This window comes from Ipomoea triloba, chromosome 15 (assembly GCF_003576645.1).
Source record: "Ipomoea triloba cultivar NCNSP0323 chromosome 15, ASM357664v1".
In the NCBI taxonomy this organism is placed as follows: Eukaryota; Viridiplantae; Streptophyta; class Magnoliopsida; order Solanales; family Convolvulaceae; genus Ipomoea; species Ipomoea triloba.
In genome coordinates this window covers 16,272,141-16,294,739 of record NC_044930.1, presented here as the reverse complement: position 1 = coordinate 16,294,739, position 22,599 = coordinate 16,272,141, and the positions used below count along the sequence as shown (strand labels likewise).

The following is a 22,599-nucleotide window of genomic DNA, read 5'->3' as shown; positions in this document are numbered from 1 at the left end:
AGAAAAAAGTTTGGCAACTCAAGAACCCATTCAAGAATCCATTCAATGTTCAAGTCCTTATGAAGATGTTATACATGAGTTGTTCACTCCAAATGAAGGTGGTGATGAAGAGGAGAGTGCGGATGAAGATGATGATGATGAGAAAGTGAATGAGGGGATTGAAATGGAAACTTTGAATTGGGAAGGAAGTGTGGAGTTACAAGGGAATGGTGAAAAAGAGCAACTTAAAGATTGTCCGAGTGAAGAAGTGCTCAAGAATGATATAGTTGATGAATTTGGTGGCACAAACGAGCTATGTCTTTCATTTGATGACACTCCCTTGGGTGAGAACTTTAGACTAACTTGTGAACCGGGAGGTGTCAATGATTTTGAATGTGGAGGCCCCCATTGGCCAATTTTCATGTCCAAAGATTCTTACTTCATCTTAGTGCATAAAGAAGACCCAAGGTTTTCCCTATTTGCTCAAGGAAAGGAAAATCAAGGGGAAAATAAGAATGGATTTGGTGCAAGTGTGTGTTTGAATTTTGCATTCATGGAGAAACAGTGTTTGAATTTTATGCTGATGGACTTATGGATAAAGGAATTTGTTGATGGCCACCATTTGAGGCACTATCTTGAAGAAAAATTTGCTAGGAAGGATGGGATGTTCTTTGTTCAATTCAATGATGGTTGATCTTGAGAGGTTGAGTCGAGCTGACGACAGTAAACTTAGCGCTTCATGGGAGGCACCTCATGTTATCCTTTACTTTTTGCACTTTATTTTACTGCATTTTTTCTATTTTAGTTCGGAGTAGAGTTAGGAGTTTTTCTTTGTTTACGGGGTGTTCTTTGGGTTATTTTGGTGAGAGATTTGCATTGTTTTATTTTTGAGAGAGTGGGAAAAAGTTAGAATTGAAGAGGTTATGCTTTGAAACAGTTTAGAAGTGTTTTAGGATATATTTGGGACTAACTTGCAGGTGAAACCGAGCTTGGGCACGAAACGAACAGAATTGCAAAAAGAAGGCCCAGGATCACGGCCAGGCTCACGGCCGTGACCCCGGCCGTGACGCCTGGGCGTCGATTTTCATCCGAACAAAGCATCAGAGGGCTCTGGGTCACGGGCCGCATCCCGGTCGTGACCCCGTCCGGAAGATTCCAGCACCGAGAGGCCAAACGAGGGCTCTGGGTCACGGCCACCATCCCGGCCGTGACCCCGCCCAGGAGGATGCACCAGAAATTCCAGTGATGAGAGCTTAAAAGAGGGCTCTGGGTCACGGGCCACATCCCGGCCGTGACCCAGGCCGTGGTGAACTTCCAGAATTCCAGTGTCTAACGAGCATTTTGAGGCTTCTGAGTCACGGTCCTCATCCCGGTCGTGACCTAGGCCGTGACACCGAGCCGCAAAAAAAAAAGTTTTTCTTTTTAGTTCATTTTTGTTAGTTCGTGTGGCCTTGGTTGTCCATCAGGGACGATGTCCAGACTAAGTGTGGGGGGGGGGGTGATATTTCTGATGAAGGTGAAAACTGAAATTCTGATGAACTTTGCTTGAAAGACTCAATTTGCAGCTGAAGGTAGTGTTTTCCTTATGTTGTGGCTGTGACCACTTTACTTCCTGCTGGTTTGTGGTTTGTTTGGTGGTACTTGTGCAGCCTAGCTTGTCAGGGATGATTCAAGGTTGAGCTTGTGTTTAATTCAGTCTCTTGTCAATAATTGGGTTAACCTCTAACCTAAATGTTTCCCCTGTGTGTTATGCATTGCTAGTGAAGGCTTATGTGGGATTCCGGTGAGACCTGTTTTGTCATAGCTTGTCTCAGTGCTCTCATAGTGAAGTCTAGAATTTGCATGCTTTGAAGTGATATAGGTCATTGTTGTTAGTCCAAGCCTTTAAACATACCCTGTGTTACAATTATTTTCCCTAGTTGTCCCCTTTGAGCCTTGTTTTTGTTTAATAAGTGCAAAAGCACTTAACCCCGTTCTTTGTATTGTTTTTCTTGTTTAACCCTACTATTTGACCCGTAGCCCTAAGCCATATATTTTCCATTCACCCTTAGAGAGAATGTAGCATTAGCCATATATTTTCCATTCACCCTTAGAGAGAATGTAGCATTTGCCATATATTTTCCATTCACCCTTAGAGAGAATGTAGCATTTGTTCTTTAATTTAGAGGAGATCTTAGAGAGAATGTAGCATTTGTTCTTTAATTTAGAGGAGATTTCCCTTTTTGAGCTTATTTTTGATAGAGTTATTCATGTTATCTTTGTTCTAGTGCGGGGGTGTCGTGAAGGAAGTTATTGGTTGATTGAATGAAAGAAAAGGAAATGTTTGTTGGTTGAAAAGAAAGAAAAGAAAAGTGAGAAATTGTTGTTAAAGAAAAGTTTGAAAAAGAGTTTGAAAGTGAAGAAAAGGTTTGTGAAAAAAAAAAAAAAAAAAGATGAATAAAAGTACAAGTCAGGATTGTTAGAATAAAAGTCCTCACCCCATCAGTTTAGAATACTCTTGTCTTTCCAATTATGTTTTGCTCTCTTGATTCATATTTTCCATATCTCCTCTAGGTTTAATTGTGAATATGTGTGAAATTCTCTCTCTTTTGTTTATTTTTCCATACCCTTTCTTTGTTTAGCCACTCACCCTTAGCCCCATTACAAGTCAAATAAAGACCTATTTGATCTTAGCATGCAGTTTTAGAGTGATCTATGTGAGTATGAAGAGCATGTCTATTGGAGTTCATCTTAAGCCAAGTCTTGCATAATCTCAACTGAGTACATGTGCATACAGGGTTCTAATCTACCTAATTTCGGGTGCCCGGTTATTGTCCTGAGAGGGAAACTCACTTGTGATTTTGAGATGATTCTTGAAGCTGGTTAGTTTGTCATGAGTTGGTTGGTGGTATGTTTGGTTGTGCAGGGAGGAAGTGTAATAGTTGCATTGCTTGGAAGGTAGATTGTCCCTGGTAATTGCTTGAGGACAAGCAAAAGTTCTAGTGTGGGGGAGTTGATATCCACTATTTTGTACAATTATTCACCCATTATTTTAGTTGTTTTGATGCTTATTTTCCTTATCCTAGTGAAATTGGGAATTATTTGTGTGTTATATTGTCCAAGTGTTGAATTATCTACAAGAAACAACAAAGGAAGAATTTTGGAGCATTTTGGACAAGTTCTGAAAGAAAAGGGAATTACAAAGAAGAAAGGAAACAAGAATACAAATTGGAAAAGAATTAGAAGTTGCCTAATGGGCCAAAGCCCATCTATCTCCTATATATTCTACCTATTCTCTACAATTAAAGGAGGTTCCCTTACAAAGTTCTGAACCCTAGTTAGTTATATTATTTTCCCCCTTCTCTTTATATTTCCCTAGCATAGTTTAGATTAGTTATACATTGGATTATTTAATTTCAAGCTTGGAATCTTGGATTGAAGTTGGACTTGTTCTTTATCAGTTAAGTTTCTCTTCCCTTTTATTTCTTACGATGTTTATGGTTATTTATTATTGCTTTGCTTTGTTTACTTTAATCATGCGTGAGTAATTCGCTTATGGGTTTGGATTAGAGATCCATTGTTAATCTTGATGTTCAATTTATGATTATTGCATAAAGGGATTGAATCTTTTACCTAGGGTTTATGTTGATTTGGGGATTTCTTTGTACTTGTTATTGATTGGTGGCCACAATTAATTGCTAGTCTAGGAGAGGGATTCATTACAACGAAAGTTGGATGGAGACCTAGAGCCTTACCAATTTCAACCTAATTTTCCTACTATCAAAATAGAGGTAATTTTGGGGGCTTACAATGCTTAGGTGCTTAAGGTTATAATTGATGCATCACGACAGTGGGGCAATTGCAGCCTAATTCGGCTTATTGATTACGAAAGTAGCTGAGTTGAATTCTTTTGTGCATTGCCCATAAATCCCTAGGTTAATTATTCTTTCCCTAATTTCGAGTTTGTTAGAACATCAAGGTTACAATCCCCTGATCTGGCCCATACCTTTATCATACAGTTTTCACCTTAATCAATTGCTTTCTTTTATTCTACATCATTCAGTCTTGGTTGCTTGGATTCTATTAATTCATATACTCTAGTGCCTGGTAATTCACACAGTTACGTGCCATAACCCCAATCCTCAACGGAACGACATTACACCCTTTTTACACTCACAAATATACATCATCAATATTAGCCATGACATTTAATGGAAGGAGGTCCGAATTGGACAAGGTGTACCGGGATGATGTCTACTACTTATGGAGAATGGAGACAAGAAACAAGGTAAACATGCGCTTGGTATGCAAGAAATTAATGTCTACTCAAAGTCAAGATGATGCTACCACCATTTTCATAGGGCCACTACTCACTAGGCTTTGCCAAGGCCTAAGAGTGGGGGGCTAAACTTGCCCGTGAAAGGAGAATGGGTTTAATGGCTCCACTTACTCTAATTGAATTGGCCTGAGCAAACATTCTGCGTGTCCCCATTGTTAGAGGGGCAATTCCACAAATGCCACCACCACTAGGTTTCCCTCAAGTTCCACCACGATACGCCGCCACTACAAATTGGGGATACATACAAGCATTTCAATACCAACTTCACTTGGAGACTATGAAAGAGCTTAGTGCTCAAAGGCAAGCAATGGAGTTGCTGACTAGTTTGGGAATCATTTGAAAAATGGAGCTTCTGAAGATATTCTGGGCTTCAAAACCTCCTCCTACGTTCTTCTAATCACTTTAATTTTTTTTTTCAATATTTACAATTATATCATAATTCAAAGTCCTAAAATCAAGCAAAAAAAGATAAGCATTAAAAATTAATACAATTTTAAATGCACAATCAATTACAATTTCACCCATGTAAATTAATTATGAAAACAATGATACCAAAAATAAGAAAAAATCTGAACCATTAAAATATCTTGATGGGCGATAAAGTTTTGATCTCATGCTCTCGTGTGGGGAGGTGTTCTCATATCTAAAAACTTAATAAGTCTCAATCAAGGTTATATCCTTGATTTATGTCCCTCTTTCTATATGCTAATAAATTTGTACATTTTACTTTAAATGTTGTACACTTCAATATTATTAGACAAAATTGTCCTTACTACATTGTTATTATACAAAAATACCCTTACACTGTTATAACACCGTTAGTTTTTTACTCCATTATTATTATCATACACCTATATCTATCATAGCATTTTCCTATTTATTAATTATCATTTTAGTAAAATTATTATATAATTAATTTAATGGTTGATTATATTTTAATTAAATTTCTATACATGGTAAATCATATATGTGTGTGTATAAAATACATATACTATATTTGTGTATATAATTAGAATTAAAAATTTTAATTATTTATATTTATTAATGTTTTAATATTGGGCATGAACTTTCGCACATTGCGTGTACAAATACTAGTATATATATATATATGCTAATGTTCCAGTGAGACTACCTCTTCCCGTGTGCCCTTCATAAATGCACACAAACTACTACACGAATGTACACATGGTATATTGTATGCATTCATTCTAGGCAAATTGCACACAATTTAGTCTGTGTGCATTCGTATAGTAGCTTGTGTGCATTTATAATGAGTCTCACGGGATGAGGTTGTCTCATTTGATTATTACTGCGCGCGCGCACACACACAAGTGAAATAAATAATTAAAAAATCAAAAATTCAGGTAGCCTGAATAATTTATTAGAATGCAGGGATTATTTGTTATTTGCCTAAAGATTAGGGATGCAATTTAAAGAGTTAATTCTAGAAATGGATGATGTGTTTCTCAATGACTTGGCAAGGACTACCAGTGCTCGTAGAGTGACGGGTAACAATTAGTTTTGCATTCTATCGGAGTCTCCCCCTCCCATTTGATCTAAAAAAAAAAAAAAAAAAANAAAAAAAAAAAAAAAGTTAGATCCAGGAATGGTCATTTGACTATTAACTTTTACCAATTTTCATTCTCAACTTTTAATTTGATCAAAATTGGTCCCTTGACTATTAATTTTGTTTCAATTTTGATCCTTCTGTTAAATCTCAATTAGTTAGGTGTTATATATGAGGACAATAATGCAAAATTAAATATTTTTCTCTTTTCTTATTCATTTCTTCTCCATTGTCATTTTTATCCGATCAAATAAAGAATTCCTTAACCAAATTATAGTTTAGACTACAACTTCCTCTAGGAATCTAATTTAACCAATGAAAAAGAATCTAATGACCAACATGTTCTTCTGATTTCTAAGCATGCTAGCCTCTCAGTTTCTATGGTTATTTATGCTGGTTCGATGGAATAGCTCAAGTAAGAAGCAAGTTTTTGACAAATGTAGCATTGATTTTCCCTCATATTTACATTTCGGCAAAGAAGAAAATGGAAATTTTACATTTTTGCAATTAGATTTAACCCCAACTAACATAAGGACCAAAATTAGTGTTAGAATGCTTTGTAGGAAAAATGAATAGGAATGGTGGTTTCGTTGGAAGAATGAATAGGATGATACTTTGTGTATACATACATGTTGTATTCTCATGGTTTCAAAAAAATAAGAAAGAAATAGAAAGTTCTATTGATTCACATGGTATCAGAGCCTCCTAGGCTATTTTTCTTCAAAAATTTCTCGCAATACCTATCATTTGGCGTAAATAGTTCCATCACGACTATTTTTCTCTTAGTTCCGTCGTGTCGTGTATTTTTCGTCCAATCTAACACCACAGGTTGTCTTGGAACCTCGTCGCGAGCCTAGGGCTAAACTTTTGTCGCCATTCGCCAACGCAATTGCCCACACGCGGTGCTATTGTCGCAGGAAATTTGAAAGGTTTTCCAACCAAATCTCTCTCCTCTGGTATCCGTCCAACGGTTCCACCACTTCAACTGCAATCTGACATTGACCCCACTAAGGCGCCTATTGCTATCCGGAAGGGTACATGTTCTACTCGTAACCCGCATCCTATATATAAAAAACTTTTTTGAGTTATCATCGTGTATCTTCCCCTTACTTTGCCTTCCTTTCTCACATTTCTTTTGTGTCTATACCTAAACCCACTCGTGAGGCACTCTCGGATCCAGGTTGGCGCCAAGCCATGTTAACAGAAATGGAGGCCTTACAATCTAGTGGAACATGGGAGTTGGTCCCCCTCCCTCCTAGTAAAACTGTTGTTGGTTGTAGGTGGATTTATACTGTGAAGGTGGGTCCTGATAGCACGATTGATCGCCTTAAAGCACGACTAGTGGCGAAAGGCTACACTCAAATTTTTTATTTGTGTTACACTGATATGTTTTCTCATGTAGCTACAATTGCATCAGTTTGATTGCTTTTATCTTTGGCAGCCATAAATCATTGGTACTTATATCAGTTGGATATCAAGAATGCTTTTCTCCATTGTGATCTTCAAGAGGAGGTTTATATGGAGTAACCACCTGGGTTTGTTGCTCAGGGGGGGGGTGTCTGGTTGGTATGTAAACTTCATCGCTTCTTATATGGTTTAAAGCAGTCTTCACGGGCTTGGTTTGGGAGATTTAGCTATGTGGTGTGTGAGTTTGGTATGACTAGAAGTGAAGTTGATCATTATGTTTTCTATCGTCATTCTAATAGGAAATGCATATACCTTGTAGTGTATGTGGATGATATTGTTATACAAGGAGTGATCAAGAGGGCATATCTCAATTGAAAGAGTATCTCTTAAGTCGATTCCAGACCAAGGATTTGGACAAACTAAAATATTTTCTCTGAATTGAAGTGGCCCAGTTTAGTAGTGGTATAGTCATTTCATAAAGAAAATATGCCTTGGATATTTTAGAAGAAATTGGTATGTTGGATTGTAGACCCCTAGATTATCCAATGGATCCAAATGTTAAACTTCTACCAGGACAAGGGGAGCCATTGCTTGACCGAGAACGATACAAGAGACTAATTAGAAAATTGAATTATCTTGCAATTACACGATCATATATCTCTTTTGCAGTCAGTGTCTTGAGTCAATTTCTTGAGAACCCTTGTGATACTCATTGGGATGTTGTTGTTCAGGTTCTAGGGTATATCAAGAGAGCACTAGGGCAAGGTTTACTATACGAAGATAGAGGGCATGCTCATGTTGTTGGGTATTTTGATGCAGACTGGGCAGGATGTCCATTTGACAGATGCTCTACTTCTGGCTATTGTGTGCTCATTGGTGGTAATCTTATATCTTGGAAAAGTAAGAGGCAAGATGTTGTTGCAAGATCTAGTGCTGAAGCTAAATACCAGGCCATGGCTCTTGCCACATGTGAGCTTATGTGGCTGAATCACTTACTATAAGTGTTGCAATTTGGCAATGTTGCTCAAATGACGCTGATATGTGACAACCAAGCAACTCTACACATCGCCTCAAATCCAATTTATTATGAGAGGACCAAACACATCGAGGTTGATTGCCACTTCATTTGAGAGAAGATTGTGACAGGGTGTATTGAAACTAGCTTCGTCAATTCTACATATCAGTTAGCTAATATCCTGACAAAATATCTTAGAGCTCCTAAACTTGGGTATATTTGTAACAAGTTTGGAGTATATGATTTATACTCTCCTGCTTAAGGGGGAGTGTTATAATGTTTCCTACAAAAAGGAATAGGAATGATGGTTTTGTAGGAAAAAAGAATAGGAAGATACTTTGTATATATATATACATGATGTATTCACATTGTTTTAAAAAATAAGAGAGAAATAGAAAGTTCTATTGATTCACAATTAGAACAAAATTAATAATTAAATGACCAATTTTGATCAAATTAAAAGTCAAAAATAAAAATTATTCCGTAATAAAAAGCAATAGTTGGAAGTACCATTCTTATAATTAATTCCAAGTTAAATTATCCTTTTCTTCTTATAATTTAATTTGGACCCCTTACATTTCCTATAATCCCTGTATGCCCCCTTTATCGTGCAGGGCAGGCAATTTACTAACACCCAGACCAGATGATCTGAGTTGACTGACCGAAGCTTGTCCGTTGTATCGTCTTCTCTTGTCCTTCCTCTCACATTCTTTCAAATTTGCCATCGCTTTTATTATTATTATTATTTTATTTTATTTTATTTTTATTATAACTCACGTATCTCAATTCTCAGCTACAACTATTTTCTTCATCTTACAAAGTCCGGGCAATCTTTATCAAGGTATGTATGTTTTCATGTTACAGTGTTTATTTTGACTATAGATTATCCTTTTACTATGATTTCTGGGTGGGTTTCTGTTCTCAATCTCTGAGAAAGTTTGCTGATTTGTTTGAGAATTCTAGTCATTTTCCTCCAGTTTTTTGAGGTATATAATTTTCAGGTTTCTTTAATCAACAGGCTCCCGTCTCCTTTTTGAGAAACATATATTAGACGCCAAAATGTCTTGAATTCTAAACTGTTGCCAAGAAGAGGGAATATATGAAAATTTGAATTGGTGACTTGCTGTTAACTGGGCTTTTAGATATTCATGACTTTAATAGTGAGTTTTGTGGCTGCATTTTGGGAGATCACTATTGCCTCCCTCATTTACTGAAAGAAACATGCTTACCTTCTAAATCTATCTGTCGCCTGAGGTTCCTAAATTATTTTCTGGAATGGGAGAAGTTGTTATCCCCAAGTTCAACTGTTGAACATATATGAGAATAACACTTCCTGCAAACCTCAAGTATCTATGTGCTCTGTTCAACTGGACAGTTAATAAACTGCCTGCCTGTAATTGCTCCAATTTGCCAAACTGAAGTACTCAGAGCGACAAAACTTTATTGCTATAGGCATGGTTTCATTTTTTTTTTTTTTTAATTTTATTGATTCTAAAATGGCTAAGGACTATTTGTAGCTAAACATTGTTTGTGGCTTAGTAGCTATAATTAGTTCACCATGGAATATATTATTGCTCTTAGTTTAAATCATGCCACTTTATGTTTTGACTTCTTTTTTTTTTTTTGGGTGGTTTTCGATTTGTATTTTTGTAATATGAAACTTGTGCAGGTCAAAGTACTTTGCCACCTTGGAGTTCTGATCAATGGTTGCAGTATCATCCCCCTGTGCTTGTCATGTGTATTTGAGTTATCGGGGCACAAACACCTGTTTGGAATTTATTTATCTATTACATAGAGAATTAACACGTGCAGGATTTCAAACATTTAAGAAGCACAATCAACTAGATAAGGGAAAGATCTATGGGCCAGAATGGAGAAAGGCAGTAAAAGACTCAAGAGTTTCTATAGTCGTTTTCTCAAAAGACTACGCATATTCAAGAAGGTGCCTTGATGAACTTGTGAACATTCTTGAGCGGAAAAAAAATGCGGGTCATATGATTCTTCCTGTGTTCTACAATGTGGATCCATCCCATGTGAGGAAACAAACAGGATGCTATGCAGATGCTTTTCTTAAATATGAAGAGCAGTGTGTGACAGAGATGGGTCAAAAAATGGAGTGCATTGCAAGGGTAACGAAGTGGAGAGCATCTCTCAAAGAGGCTGCAGACTTAGCTGGGATGGTCCTAGAGGATAGGTAAATTTGATTCCTTTCTTGCTGGCCTTTTTTCATACTTTTAAACCAAAGCTAAGAATATTTATGTCAATAAAAAATACAAATCTTTTTGTTTTTTGTTTTTTTTTTTTACTTGTCTTTTGTGGTTTGCATTTCTTTTTACTACCATTCTCAATGCCAAACATTTTGCAGGGATGATTTGAAATTTATTCAAGACATCGTTGAGGAAATCTGGCATAAGTTAAGCCGCTCTATTCTAAATGTTGCCCCTCATCCAGTTGGAATGTATCCTCGTGTAAAGGAAATTAGTCTTTGGTTAGAAGACAGATCTTCGAATTCTCACACTATGATGATATGCGGAGAGGCAGGAATTGGTAAAACCACAATGGCCAGAGCTCTATTCAAACTGCACCGTGAAAGATTCGAATATAGCAGCTTTCTGGAAAATATCAGAGAGATTACGAACAATAGAAATGGCTTAGTTCATTTACAGAGACATCTTTTGAATATTCTTGAAGAAGATACAGTAGAATTACGTAATGTTGATGAAGGAGTTTCGATAATCCAAGAAGCTTTATGTTACAAAAGATTTCTTATTGTTCTTGATGATGTGGATCAAATAGACCAACTAAATGCAGTACTTGGTGGAAGTGATTGGTTTGCTTCGGGAAGCAAAGTTATTGTAACAAGTAGAAATGAAAACTTGCTAAATCCTGATGAGACAAATTCAATATATAAAGTGAAGGGATTGGACACCCATGAGTCGCTTAAGCTATTCTGCTGGAATGCTTTTCGTCAAGAATATCCTGTCAAAGGTTACACAGAACAGTCAAAACGACTAGTTCAATACTGCCGAGGACTTCCCTTAGCACTTCAAGTTCTAGGAACTTCTCTATCTGGTGGAAGTGTAGATTTCTGGGAGAGTAAATTAGAGGAATTGGAAAGGTTATCTAACTGCCACATCCATCGAATCCTTGAAATGAGTTATGAAGCTCTGCCAGATGATCATGAAAAGAATTTATTCCTTGATATTGCTTGCTTCTTTGCTGGGAAGGACAAAGATTATACTGTCCAAATTCTCGATGGATGTGATTACTACACTACTGCTGGAATCCAGAATCTCGTTGAGAGATGTCTTCTGGCAATTACTCCTGAGAACAAGCTAATCATGCATCAGTTGCTACAAGAAACAGGAAAAGACATTGTCTGCAGAGAATCCATCACCAATGCTGGGAACCGCAGCAGAATTTGGCAGCACAACGATTCCCTAACTGTACTGAGAGAAGAAACTGTATGATTGATTTATCCCACTCATTCCTATTTTTCCTTGCGGTTTTGACCGTTTCTTTACTTATTGCCTCTTATTTCTTACCAGGGAACAGAATTTGTTGAAGGTCTTGTTCTTAAGTTGGATGAATTAAAGGATTATAACGCAGACAAAGTTGGAATTAATTCTAAAAGACCTCATTGCAATGATGTAAGTGATCCATCATCAACTTTGGTTTTTGGGGGCAATTTATCAAAGAGACACTGTCTTGGATTTTGCTCCTGGATTCCTGTAAGATCTGCATTGGCAACAGCAACAATAAGAGCAAATGAAGGAGACCTGACTACCAGAGCACTTTTGAGGATGCATGATTTAAGATTGCTTGAGCTCTATAATGTGCGGCTTTCTGGAGTCTATGATGGGTTCCCAAAGAAGTTAAGATGGTTGTGCTGGCATGGATTTCAGTTAAATTCCATGCCTAATAGTATACCTCTTGACAACCTTGTTGTCCTTGAAATGCAGAATAGCAGCATGCAACAAATATGGGAAGGAACTAAGGTTTACTGATTATTCCACCTTATCAAGCATCTTTTGACTATCAAGTATGTTTTTCAGAGACTAATTTGATATTTTTCCATCTCTTTGTAAATCTCTCTCTTCTCTTACAGAGTCTCAGATCATTGAAGGTTCTTGATGTCAGTCATTCACATTTTCTTCTGAAGACCCCCGACTTTTCTGGACTTCCAAGTCTTGAAAAATTGATTCTTGAAGATTGTACAAGTTTGGTTAAAGTTCATGACTCTATTGGAGGCCTACACAAACTTTCTGTTTTAAATCTAAGCGGTTGTAGAAGCCTCAGAATGCTTCCAAAAAGAATTGGAGAATTAAAATCTCTCGAGGTTCTTAAACTCTCCAGATGTTCAGAGCTGGGTTTCGCAAAGTGGACAGATTCCTTTCGATTAACATACTTCTGGTCTTGGACTTGGGTATCACTGAGGCCAAAGTCGGGCAGTGACATATTGGAACTCTTGCAACACAACTTAAGAGTATTGGATCTTTCAGACTGCAATCTGACCGAGAAAACTATTCCTAATGATCTCAGTGTTCTTTCCTCCCTACAATATCTAAATCTGAGTAAAAATCCAATATCTAAACTTCCGGAGAGCATCCGAAGTCTAACTATGTTGCTGTCCCTTATGTTATCCAGCTGCACGAGGCTTCAATCAATACCCAAGCTTCCATCGCGTTTAAGGATTTTGAATGCAAATGGCTGCAGATCACTTGAAAGAATAGCAAACCTTCCAAACTTCTTAAAGTCACTCGACCTGAAATTGGAGGACTGCGGGAAGCTTGTCGAGGTTGAAGGAATCTTTATGCTAAAACATATTCAAGATATGGATGAAATGTTCAACATATGGAGCCTATGCGATATAAAACCTGAAGCCGAAGGATCAGCAGTTGGGGTGGAACTGCACAATAGTCTTACATCTACAACAACTAAAGCTCCTCCCGTTCAGGGACTATACGAGTTTGGGATATTCAGCATGTTTCTCCCTGGAAGCAAAGTCCCAAGAAAGTTCAACAAGAAAAGCATAGGGTCACCGATATCTTTCTCCATACCATCAGGCTGTAGTGTGGAGATGCACGGATTAAATATATGCGTTGTTTATGAACAGTGCTCAGAAGAATTGTGTGGTGAAAGTCTTTATATTACAGTGAGCAATAAAAGCAAGGGGATTAAATGGATTTACAGTCCAGTTCTTTCTGCAGTGACAGGACCAAGAAATACAGTGGTATGGTTAAGCCACTGGAAGTTTGGCAATCAGATGGAAAGAGGGGATGAAGTTATTGTTTCACCTAGTGTGAAGTGTGTGGTAAGGGAATTTGGAGTTGAAGTGTCATACAGTGAGAGTGAAGAGAAATGGATACAACAGCATTACTCCTCTCATCTTCACCATGCAGTTGATGGGGATTTGTCTGTGTTTGAGATGAACCCAGATGTGTATCTCCTCTCCCTGAAATCCTGAATTCTCAATTATTTTAAACCAGGCTTCACAAGTTTCTGAACTGAGAATGGAGAAAATTGTCTAGCTTGTATAAGTTAGTTGAATGCAACTCTACATACATCACACACTGTCACTTTTGGAACTAGTTGTAAAACAATTCTCTTGCCACTGCATTCCTTACTAAATAGGGTGTGTTTGGTTCGCACATGGGAATCGGAATCGGAATGGGTATCAAATACTTGGTAATGGTAATGGGTTTTGGTGAAAGTATTTAGCATGTTTGGTAGTTGGGTGGAATGTGAATGATTATTAATAATTGGGGAATAAATGAGGAAGGGAGATGAAACCCTTGTTTGATAAGGGTATGAGTTTTCTCATTAATGGGGTATTCCAAACCCATATTAGCATTAACAAAACCTATCAACCAAACACAAGCAATCACTTTCATACCCATTCCGTATGCCTAAACCCACCAACCAAACACACCCTAAGGTTTTATCTAATGGAGCCAGATCGAAATTCAATGTAATGAATGATGATCAATGGCGGAGCTACGGAAGGGCTTCCAATGTAATGAGTAATGATCAACAGTGGTTAATGAGGAGACCATTGCAAAATACTCAAGGCAGAGACCTTTAAACAACTAGAGATTCTGCCCATCTAAATCAATTGGTCAGGTGGCTTTTGCAAGTAGTCTAATTAAAAGCTTTGCCAAGATAGTGGAATCTCCTTGGAGCAAAAATTACAACTAACTAAAGAGATTCAGAAATTGTGCCTGTAAGATGGATCCAAACACAACTTCAATAGCTTGCTATAGGGTTTGGGACGTGGCATATCCCATAGCAACATACATAACGTCATTGGACATAGACGAAATGAACAATGATAGAATAGAAGAATCCTGACGGATCCAATTTTGGATTGTAGGATTGGCTGCAATAGAACCATCTGAAGCTTGAATATAAGAAGCCGTACACAAAAAAAAAAAAAAAAAAAAAAAAAAAAAAAAAAAAAAAAACCATCAACGTATTCACTGAGATTTTGACCGCAAAGAAAGGGAACAAGGAGAGATAAAGTGATGGGTTGTCTGTAGGGTATTTGATGGTGTCGAGGTGAAGATGTAATATTTGAGATGGTACAAGAGGAGGTGGAGGTTGCATCATCGGCCAGTGGCAATAGTGGTGGAGCGGCATCAACAGTGGTAGCAACAATGGTGATAGGGTTGGCAGCAATGGATCATTTGATCTTCTAATACCAAATGAGAACAATAATTTTGCAAAGAATTTTATTATTGATCAATCATGTTTACAAAGTAAAGGAATGTATATACCGGGATACAAGAATTAGACCTAACTAGGAAGGACTAGTAAAAAGTAGAGTTAGAGTTACAATAATTCAGTGAAGAGAAGGAATTCCAAGCTGATAAAATACAAAGTCCTAACAATCCTCACATTCATCAGGTTATAGCTTCTTAACACCAGTTGGGAAGTTAGTTCATCAGGTTTCCTGTAGCCTCTTTAATTTAAAAAGGTTCATTTCCTTGGGACTTAAAATGGACTGTTCTTGTTCTCCCACAGCTTGCAGAATCTTGCTAACAGTAACAGCTCTAGAAAATTAGCTGTAAGCCTGCCTCCTATCAATTTGTGCTTACAGAAGCACTCCACAATTGACACTATTTAAGAGCATCTCTTATTTTGCAGGAAGAAGAACTTTGGAAGACTGGGAAGCAGGGAAAAGATTCCCATAAACTGCCTTTTCCAATTGCTTTGGTGTGGTAGAATTGAATTGTCCTGAAATTCTTGAGAATATGGCCTTTTTGGGCTATTAACATGCGAGGCAGACTCATTCATAACTCCCTTGTCTGTTTCCGTGCCCTGTTCCAGAAAAATATCAAGTAGAACAAGCTAAGGGCACTGTCATGATAACTTAATATACAGAGACCAAAAAAAAACACTTACAGTATTCTCTGTTGAGGAAACCAATTGACCCAATAATTTAGACAGTGTGTGTAGATCATCCCTAGAATCTTGGCGAAGAATTTCTTTCCCCATGTTTTGAATCAATTGTGGCATCATTAGCTTATTACCATTATCAACAGTAACGAGGGATATGTCAATGAGGTTCTGAATTCCAACAACTGGGTGCAAATCACATTTTTCTAAAATGTTGATTGCAAAGTCCCTGTCTTTCCCCACAAAATGACAGGCGATGAGAATGAACAATCTCTTGTCATAATCATCTAAGGGATTTAAGCTTATCTCGAGATTTCTTTGAATCTTGTGATGAAGAATTGTTTCCAACTTCGCTAATTTACTTCTCCAAACATCCATGCTTCTCCCAGAAAGATAAGAACCCAGATCTTTAAGAGCTAAGGGAAGCCCACCACAGTGACAAATTGCCTTTACGGAGTATTCCATTAGATGTTCAAGAGGATGGTCTTGTCCAAAGGCATACCTACTGAAGAGTTTTAACGACTCTTCATCATCCAGTTCCTTTATCTTGTACTGCAAATGCCTTTCATGCCCCTTTAACAGATTCTCACACCTTGTTGTAATTATAATTTTACTTCCTCGAGAAAACCAATCTCTTGCTCCGATTAGCACATCCAAGAGTTCTAACTGATCTACATCGTCAAAAACAATAAAAACTTTTTTATTGCCAATAGCATCTTTGATCTTGATGATCCCTTCATCAGTATTAAATATAATTTCCTCTCTTCCTTTCAAAATGTTTTCAAAGATTTGTTTTTGTAGACCAACCAGACCATTAGGTATTTCTGAAGCTTTTCTAACATTCGCAAGGAAGGAACTACCTTCAAATCTATCGTAATTCAAGTTGTAAGCTACTTTAGCAACAGTAGTCTTTCCCACTCCACCCAAACCGCAAATCACACCTATGCCAACATCACTGGACTCATCCTGTAACCACTCGTTAATTTTCCTGACTCGAGATGCTAGTCCAACTGTGTACGAAGGTACGCTTACTACTGTAAGATTCAGTTTCTTTACAATCTCCCTGATGATTTTTTGGATGAACTCTGCCTCATGCCTATATTGCAGTTCAAATATAGAAAAATCAAAAGGTACTAGTTATACAATTTGCAATCAAAATTGAATAATTAGAAAAAACACAGGACAAGAAAAAGTAATGGTTCAAGTTCATCAAAAGCAACTTATTGCACACTCACAAACTGTTGGAGTCGTTAACATCTAAAGGTGACACAGGAAATTGATCAAAACCAAAGGTTGTAAGTTCATAAACTTCTAAAGTTTGCCCATTGAAATGGGATTTAGGCCAAACATATTGAACACAAAGTTTTGAGAGTTGATAAATTTGCAGCCGTCTTAAGTGTTAACCTCACCTATTCACTCCATGCCTCCAAATGAATTATATTCAAGTGCTTTTGCAGTCTGCATTTTCTACACAACCAATTACATCCAACTTACTTTAATATAATGTTTAAATACCTTATTCAAGTGCCAAAATTATAATTACTCCTTGTTACAAAAAAAATTGTCTTCATCCCTACATTGGGATGCCCAAATAAAATTATCCCTTTTCATAAGTACAACAATACTTATTACTTCATTATCCAAAACACCATCTAAAATTGTAAACCTACTATATTTACTATAGAAAAAATTTGTAGTGCATTTATTATGGGCAAAAATGAAATATACCACTTAGTCAATACTCTTCTCCCAAAAGATTGAATTCCCAACCCAAGGGTCCCCCACGTCCGGGCTCGACAGAGCATGTGAGAGGATATAAATGCTCAACAGACAGGGTCAAATGCCAGGATCTGCCCACTATGGGCGTAATCCCAACACTGCAGCTGCCGAGTTTCGAATCTTGGTCTCTTCTCCCAAATACTACCTACTGAGTTAGCTAAGCATGTGCGGGCACTTAGTCAATGCTCTTCTAAATATATTCATCTAGTCAAATCGGATAATTTATGGGCAAGAGGGAATACATAACATACCAACATTATAAGTATAAATGATGAAAGTCTAATATTACTTGGCACAGAGTCAATCCTAACAATCTTAAATGGGCACTTAATCTTCTAGCACAAGAACTCATTCTCCAGTAGAACCACAGAGCCTACTAATATGAGTATTTAATGAAATATTATACTAAACCTTGTTTCCTTCAGCACTAGTTCTAGAGAATCACATTGTAAAGATAAACAATTTGGTAAAAAGATGAAGAGATTTGAGGATAAATTAGCAAACTTACCCATCACATTCTTCCTGCAAAACCATTCCTTGCAATCCTGCAACTTCTCTGAGAGCTTCTCTCCACTTCTCCACCTTTCCTTTCCACTCCACCCTTCCTTCTTCCACCTCCATCTTCTCCCTCTTTGCGTGCCTCTCAAACGCCTCCGCGAAGCTCCCGCTTTGCTTCTCCACATCCTCCCTTCCCACGCTGTAAAAAATGGGGAAAACATCATGCCCTTCACTCTTCCTCCTCCCCAGAATAGTCAAAAGCTCGTCGAGACACCACCTGGAAGATGCATAGTCTTTTGAGAAGACTATAATCGAGATTCGCGATTCTCGGATCCCCCTCCGCAGCTCCGCGTCGATATTCTCGCCCCGGCCTATCTCGTCGTCGTCCCGGAAAGTTCTGATTCCGGCGTTGATTAGGGCATTGTAGAGGTGATCGGTGAAGTTTTTTCGAGTGTCTTCGCCTCTGAAACTCAAGAAAACGTGGTAAAAAAATCTGGGCAAGGATGAAATGCCGGATTCTTGGGTTCTAGCTTCTGCTTCCATTTATTACACCGAGTGAAACGTAAAATAAGGATTGGGTTGAGGTGTGGAGAATCAAACTAAACTATGATCAACAAATGAAGAAAGATCAGAACTATGTGCTTGTAACAGAAGAATTAAGGGTCAAATTCGATCGAATAGTGTAGAAAAGATTGAAGTACGTACTTGTGAAAGAAGAAGAGCGAGGATTGAATTTGATCAAGAAAAGACTGAAATATATGCTTGTTAAAGAAGCATGGAGGTATTAAAGTCAATGATTAATATTAAAAACAATGGAATTAACACCGCGTTTGGTTATACCTCCATTTGAGAGAACAACTAGATACAAGTCATACAATGATTAAATCGATGTAATTAATAGTTAGATTAAAACAATACCCATGTGTAATAAAAAAAAACAATACCCATGTAGTTAAAAAAAAAATTAATTACTGTTGAGAAAATATTGCCCGTTAGCTCTTCAACGTTCTTCCACCAGTAGATTGCAATATATGAACAGTAAGATAGTATAGAGACAGAATATGAACACTAGAAAAGTATAGAGACAAAGTATGCAGGAGCAAGAATAGCTTGGATTTCATGCTTTCATTCCATAGTATATATAGTACAACTATTACAACATAATGCCACAATAAATGTGGTTGTTACAAATCAATGATTAGCCGTTACATAATCAGGATGACCGTTACAAATCAAGGCATAATGTCCATTTCAATTTATCTTTTATAACACTCCCCCTTGGACATTATTCCACCATATTCATGCCTCGTTAAAAACTCACTAGAAAAACCCTGTGGGAAAATCTAGGTGAGAAAAGAGTACATGATATATGGGTAATGCATGTGTTGCTTTGGTTGCCTCATTAAAAACCTTATACTGAGAAGACCTCGTGGGAAAAAAAACCCAGTTAAGGGAAAAAGAGTACAACCGTTAAACTTTTGGGTTTATTCTTTAGGAGTCATTGGTCTTCTGGACCGATAATTTATGTGCACCGAGATGTCGTTGCTCCCCCTGAAGACAACAACCTTCCAAAACTACGCATGCCAATTTTATGTACATATTTTTCAAAAGTAGATTTAGGCAAGGACTTAGTGAATAAATCTGCTAGATTTTCACTAGATTGAATCTTTTGAATTTGTATTTCACCACTCTTCTGGAGCTCATGTGGATAAAAGAATTTTGGTACAATATGTTTAGTGAGATTACCTTTAACATACCCATTACTCATTTGTGCAACACATGCTGCATTGTCCTCATACAGGACAGTGGGGGCCTTTCTAATACACATTATTCCACACGAGTCTTGAATATTATGTATTAGTGACCTCAACCATACACATTCTTTTGAGGTCTCGTATAGAGCAATGATTTCAGAGTGGTTTGTTGATGTAGCTATCAGTGTTTGTTTAACTAATTTCCATGAGATAGCAGTACCTCCACAAAGGAATACATATACGGTTTGGGATCTAGCATTATGAGGATCAGACATATACCCAGCATCCGAATATCCCACTAGTGTGGTATCTTGGTCTCTTTTAAACAGAAGCCCAAGATCCTTTGTGCCTTGCAAATATCTGAGGATATGCTTTATGTCATTCCAATGTCTTCTGGTTGGAGCAGCACTAAAACGAGCCAACATATTTACTAAAAATGCAATATCCAACCTAATGCAATTGGCAAGATATAAAAGTGCTCCTATGGCACTTAAGTAAGGGACTTCTAGTCATAGAATATCCTCATTATCCTCCTTAGGTCTGTATGGGTCCTTATCAACTTCAAGTGATCGGACTACCATTGGAGTACTAAGTGGATGAGATTTATCCATTTAGAACCTTTCCAATAATTTGCTTGTATATTTGGATTGATGTATGAATATCTCTTCAGGGAGGTGCTCGATCTGCAAGCCGAGGCAAAACTTGGTTTTCCCCAAGTCTTTCATTTCGAATTCTTTCTTTAAACAAAAACAAACCCTTTTGACATCCTTGCATGTTCCTATAACATTTATGTCATCTACATAGATAGATATGATACAGAATCCATCAGGAGATTTCTTAGTGAATATGCAAGGACTGATATCTTTATTTTCAAATCCTTGTTTTAATAGGAATTCACTCAATCTACGAAACCACATTCTTCCTGATTATTTTAAGCTATATAATGACTTTTGTAATTTAACACTGAACATATTTGGATTCATTTTTCCTTTACATAAAGGATTTTGGATACCCTCGGGTACCTTCGTATATATGTCAGTGTCTAGTGACCCATATAAATATGCGGTCACAACATCCATTAACTGCATTTCTAGATTCATTTTCACTGCCAGTGATATTAGATAATGGAACGATGCGCCATCTAAGACAGGAGAATATGTTTGTTCAAAATCTATTCCAGGTCTCTGTGAGAACCCTTGAGCTTACAAGTCTCGCTTTATATCTAATCACCTCATTCTATTTTATGGGTAAATATGCACATGTACTAGTCGGTCCGTAAATCACCTGTCCGTCGGTCACCCAACCTGTCCGTCAACGGTCACCCAACCGGTCCGTCGACGGTCACCCGGTCCGTCGGCCGCATGATCGGAAGCAACACACCTTGTGGATTGGAGGCTCACGAGCGCAACAGTTGCTTGATGTGACGACCGACAACTTTTCGGGAACAGGGGATCCGTGTTTTCATCACCTCGAGTAACTCAACCACTTCGAGCAAACCGATGCGCATTTTGCGGAGTGACAGCCCATATGCCCTCCACTTGCATATCAGACACCATGTGCATAGTGAATCCACTTTGTATAAATATAGGGCTAATTCCCCTCACTAGGGGAGAGGAATAACTCAATAGTACTACACTAATACACTTGCGATTTGCCGATTGTCTTTCTCCTGCTTACTCTTTATCACTGTTCGTCACCCGTAGAGCGATATAGCTTCGAACCGCTCAGTCGTTGACCGGTAGACCGACCGTCTGACCGGCCGAACGACATTCCTCACCACCCGTAACACACGTATCCGTAGCGTAATCGTAGACCCCGTTTACATTTACGCTATCATTGGCGCCGTCTGTGGGGATTGAACGAGTCACTCTGTTCTATCCCGTTATCTTTTATTTCTTCACACCGTTATCCATCTTGAAATGACGAACAGCAGGAGAAATCGTAGCCGAAGTCACATGCGAAAGAGAAATTCAACCCGTCAGATGACTAAAGCATTTCTAGAGGACGATCTACGTCAACAATTAGATCGGTCAAGGAACTTGAACAACGAGCTCACGTCAAATCTGTCAAGAAAAAACATACAACCAACCCAACCGGTTGGTTCGAGCGAAGGCCTACATGCTGGACAAACAAACTTTCGAATGACAATTACATGTGCCATGTTGCTACCAGTAGGCCAAACGTTGACCTCAACACCAGGAATATTGGGAGGGAATCAAATACAAGGAGCACCACAACATGGGTCCACACCGATATGCCAACCAGGGCTGGGAACTCTTGGGTACTATGTTACGACACCCACCCCCGAATGATGACGAACCCTCAGAGTCCTGTCGCTCAACAACAAATGCCTCAACTTTTCCATGTACAACAGTCGCATCCACAACCTCAAGGGAGCAACCAAGAGGAAGTTCGATTGGCGAATTGTACGCAAAGACTAGATCGAGAAGAACATAAAAAGCATCGACAGGATGACGTCATACAACGCAGAAGTGTTTTCGATCGAATTCGAAAGAGTGCTAAATTCCGATTGGGGGTTCGAGGTAACCATGATCGACAAACATCACGAATGATTACAAAGAAGCAGCTCAAAGAACGCACTACAAGCGGAACGGAAGGCTTAGCTGGTCGGGTGGACTACCAAGATGCATGGAAGAATGGGTCAGCTGTCTGACCATGGGATCCTACAAGTCTTAGACTTCTTCGTTTGGAGTTTTGTTCGACACGTTCGTTTGGGGTTGTGTTCGACCTGCACGTTCGTTTGGGGTTGTGTTCGACCTGCACGGATTTTCGTTTGGGGTTGTGTTCGACCTGCACGAATTTTCGTTTGGGGTTTTGTTCGACCTGCACGGATCTCCGTTTGGGGTTTTGTTCGACCTGCACG

General features: G+C 38.2%; 3 protein-coding genes across 4 annotated transcripts; 2 read left to right on the top strand and 1 right to left on the bottom strand.

Moving 5' to 3' along the window:
- The first annotated feature begins 7,816 nt into the window (after positions 1 to 7,816).
- On the top strand, positions 7,817 to 8,272 carry LOC116005767 (secreted RxLR effector protein 161-like). Its single transcript, XM_031246004.1, has one exon. It carries the CDS (start codon positions 7,817 to 7,819, stop codon positions 8,270 to 8,272), a length of 456 nt encoding a protein of 151 aa, XP_031101864.1.
- A 616-nt stretch (positions 8,273 to 8,888) lies between these two features.
- Positions 8,889 to 13,970, top strand: LOC116006960 (disease resistance protein ADR2-like). Of its 2 annotated transcripts, XM_031247498.1 has the most exons (5): positions 8,889 to 9,127; positions 9,956 to 10,480; positions 10,652 to 11,750; positions 11,835 to 12,284; positions 12,395 to 13,970. In XM_031247498.1, exons 2-5 carry the CDS (start codon positions 9,990 to 9,992, stop codon positions 13,751 to 13,753), a joined length of 3,399 nt encoding a protein of 1,132 aa, XP_031103358.1. In that variant the 5' UTR covers positions 8,889 to 9,127; positions 9,956 to 9,989; the 3' UTR covers positions 13,754 to 13,970. The 2 variants fall into 2 exon arrangements, with proteins under 2 accessions (XP_031103358.1, XP_031103359.1); XM_031247499.1 differs by lacking the exon at positions 8,889 to 9,127 and having other exon boundaries at positions 9,140 to 10,480.
- A 1,023-nt stretch (positions 13,971 to 14,993) lies between these two features.
- On the bottom strand, positions 14,994 to 18,703 carry LOC116007313 (TMV resistance protein N-like). Its single transcript, XM_031247959.1, has 3 exons — positions 17,972 to 18,703; positions 15,691 to 16,780; positions 14,994 to 15,606 (listed from the first exon to the last, which is right to left on the bottom strand). Exons 1-3 carry the CDS (start codon positions 18,502 to 18,504, stop codon positions 15,409 to 15,411), a joined length of 1,821 nt encoding a protein of 606 aa, XP_031103819.1. The 5' UTR covers positions 18,505 to 18,703; the 3' UTR covers positions 14,994 to 15,408.
- Between the last annotated feature and the right edge of the window lie 3,896 nt (positions 18,704 to 22,599).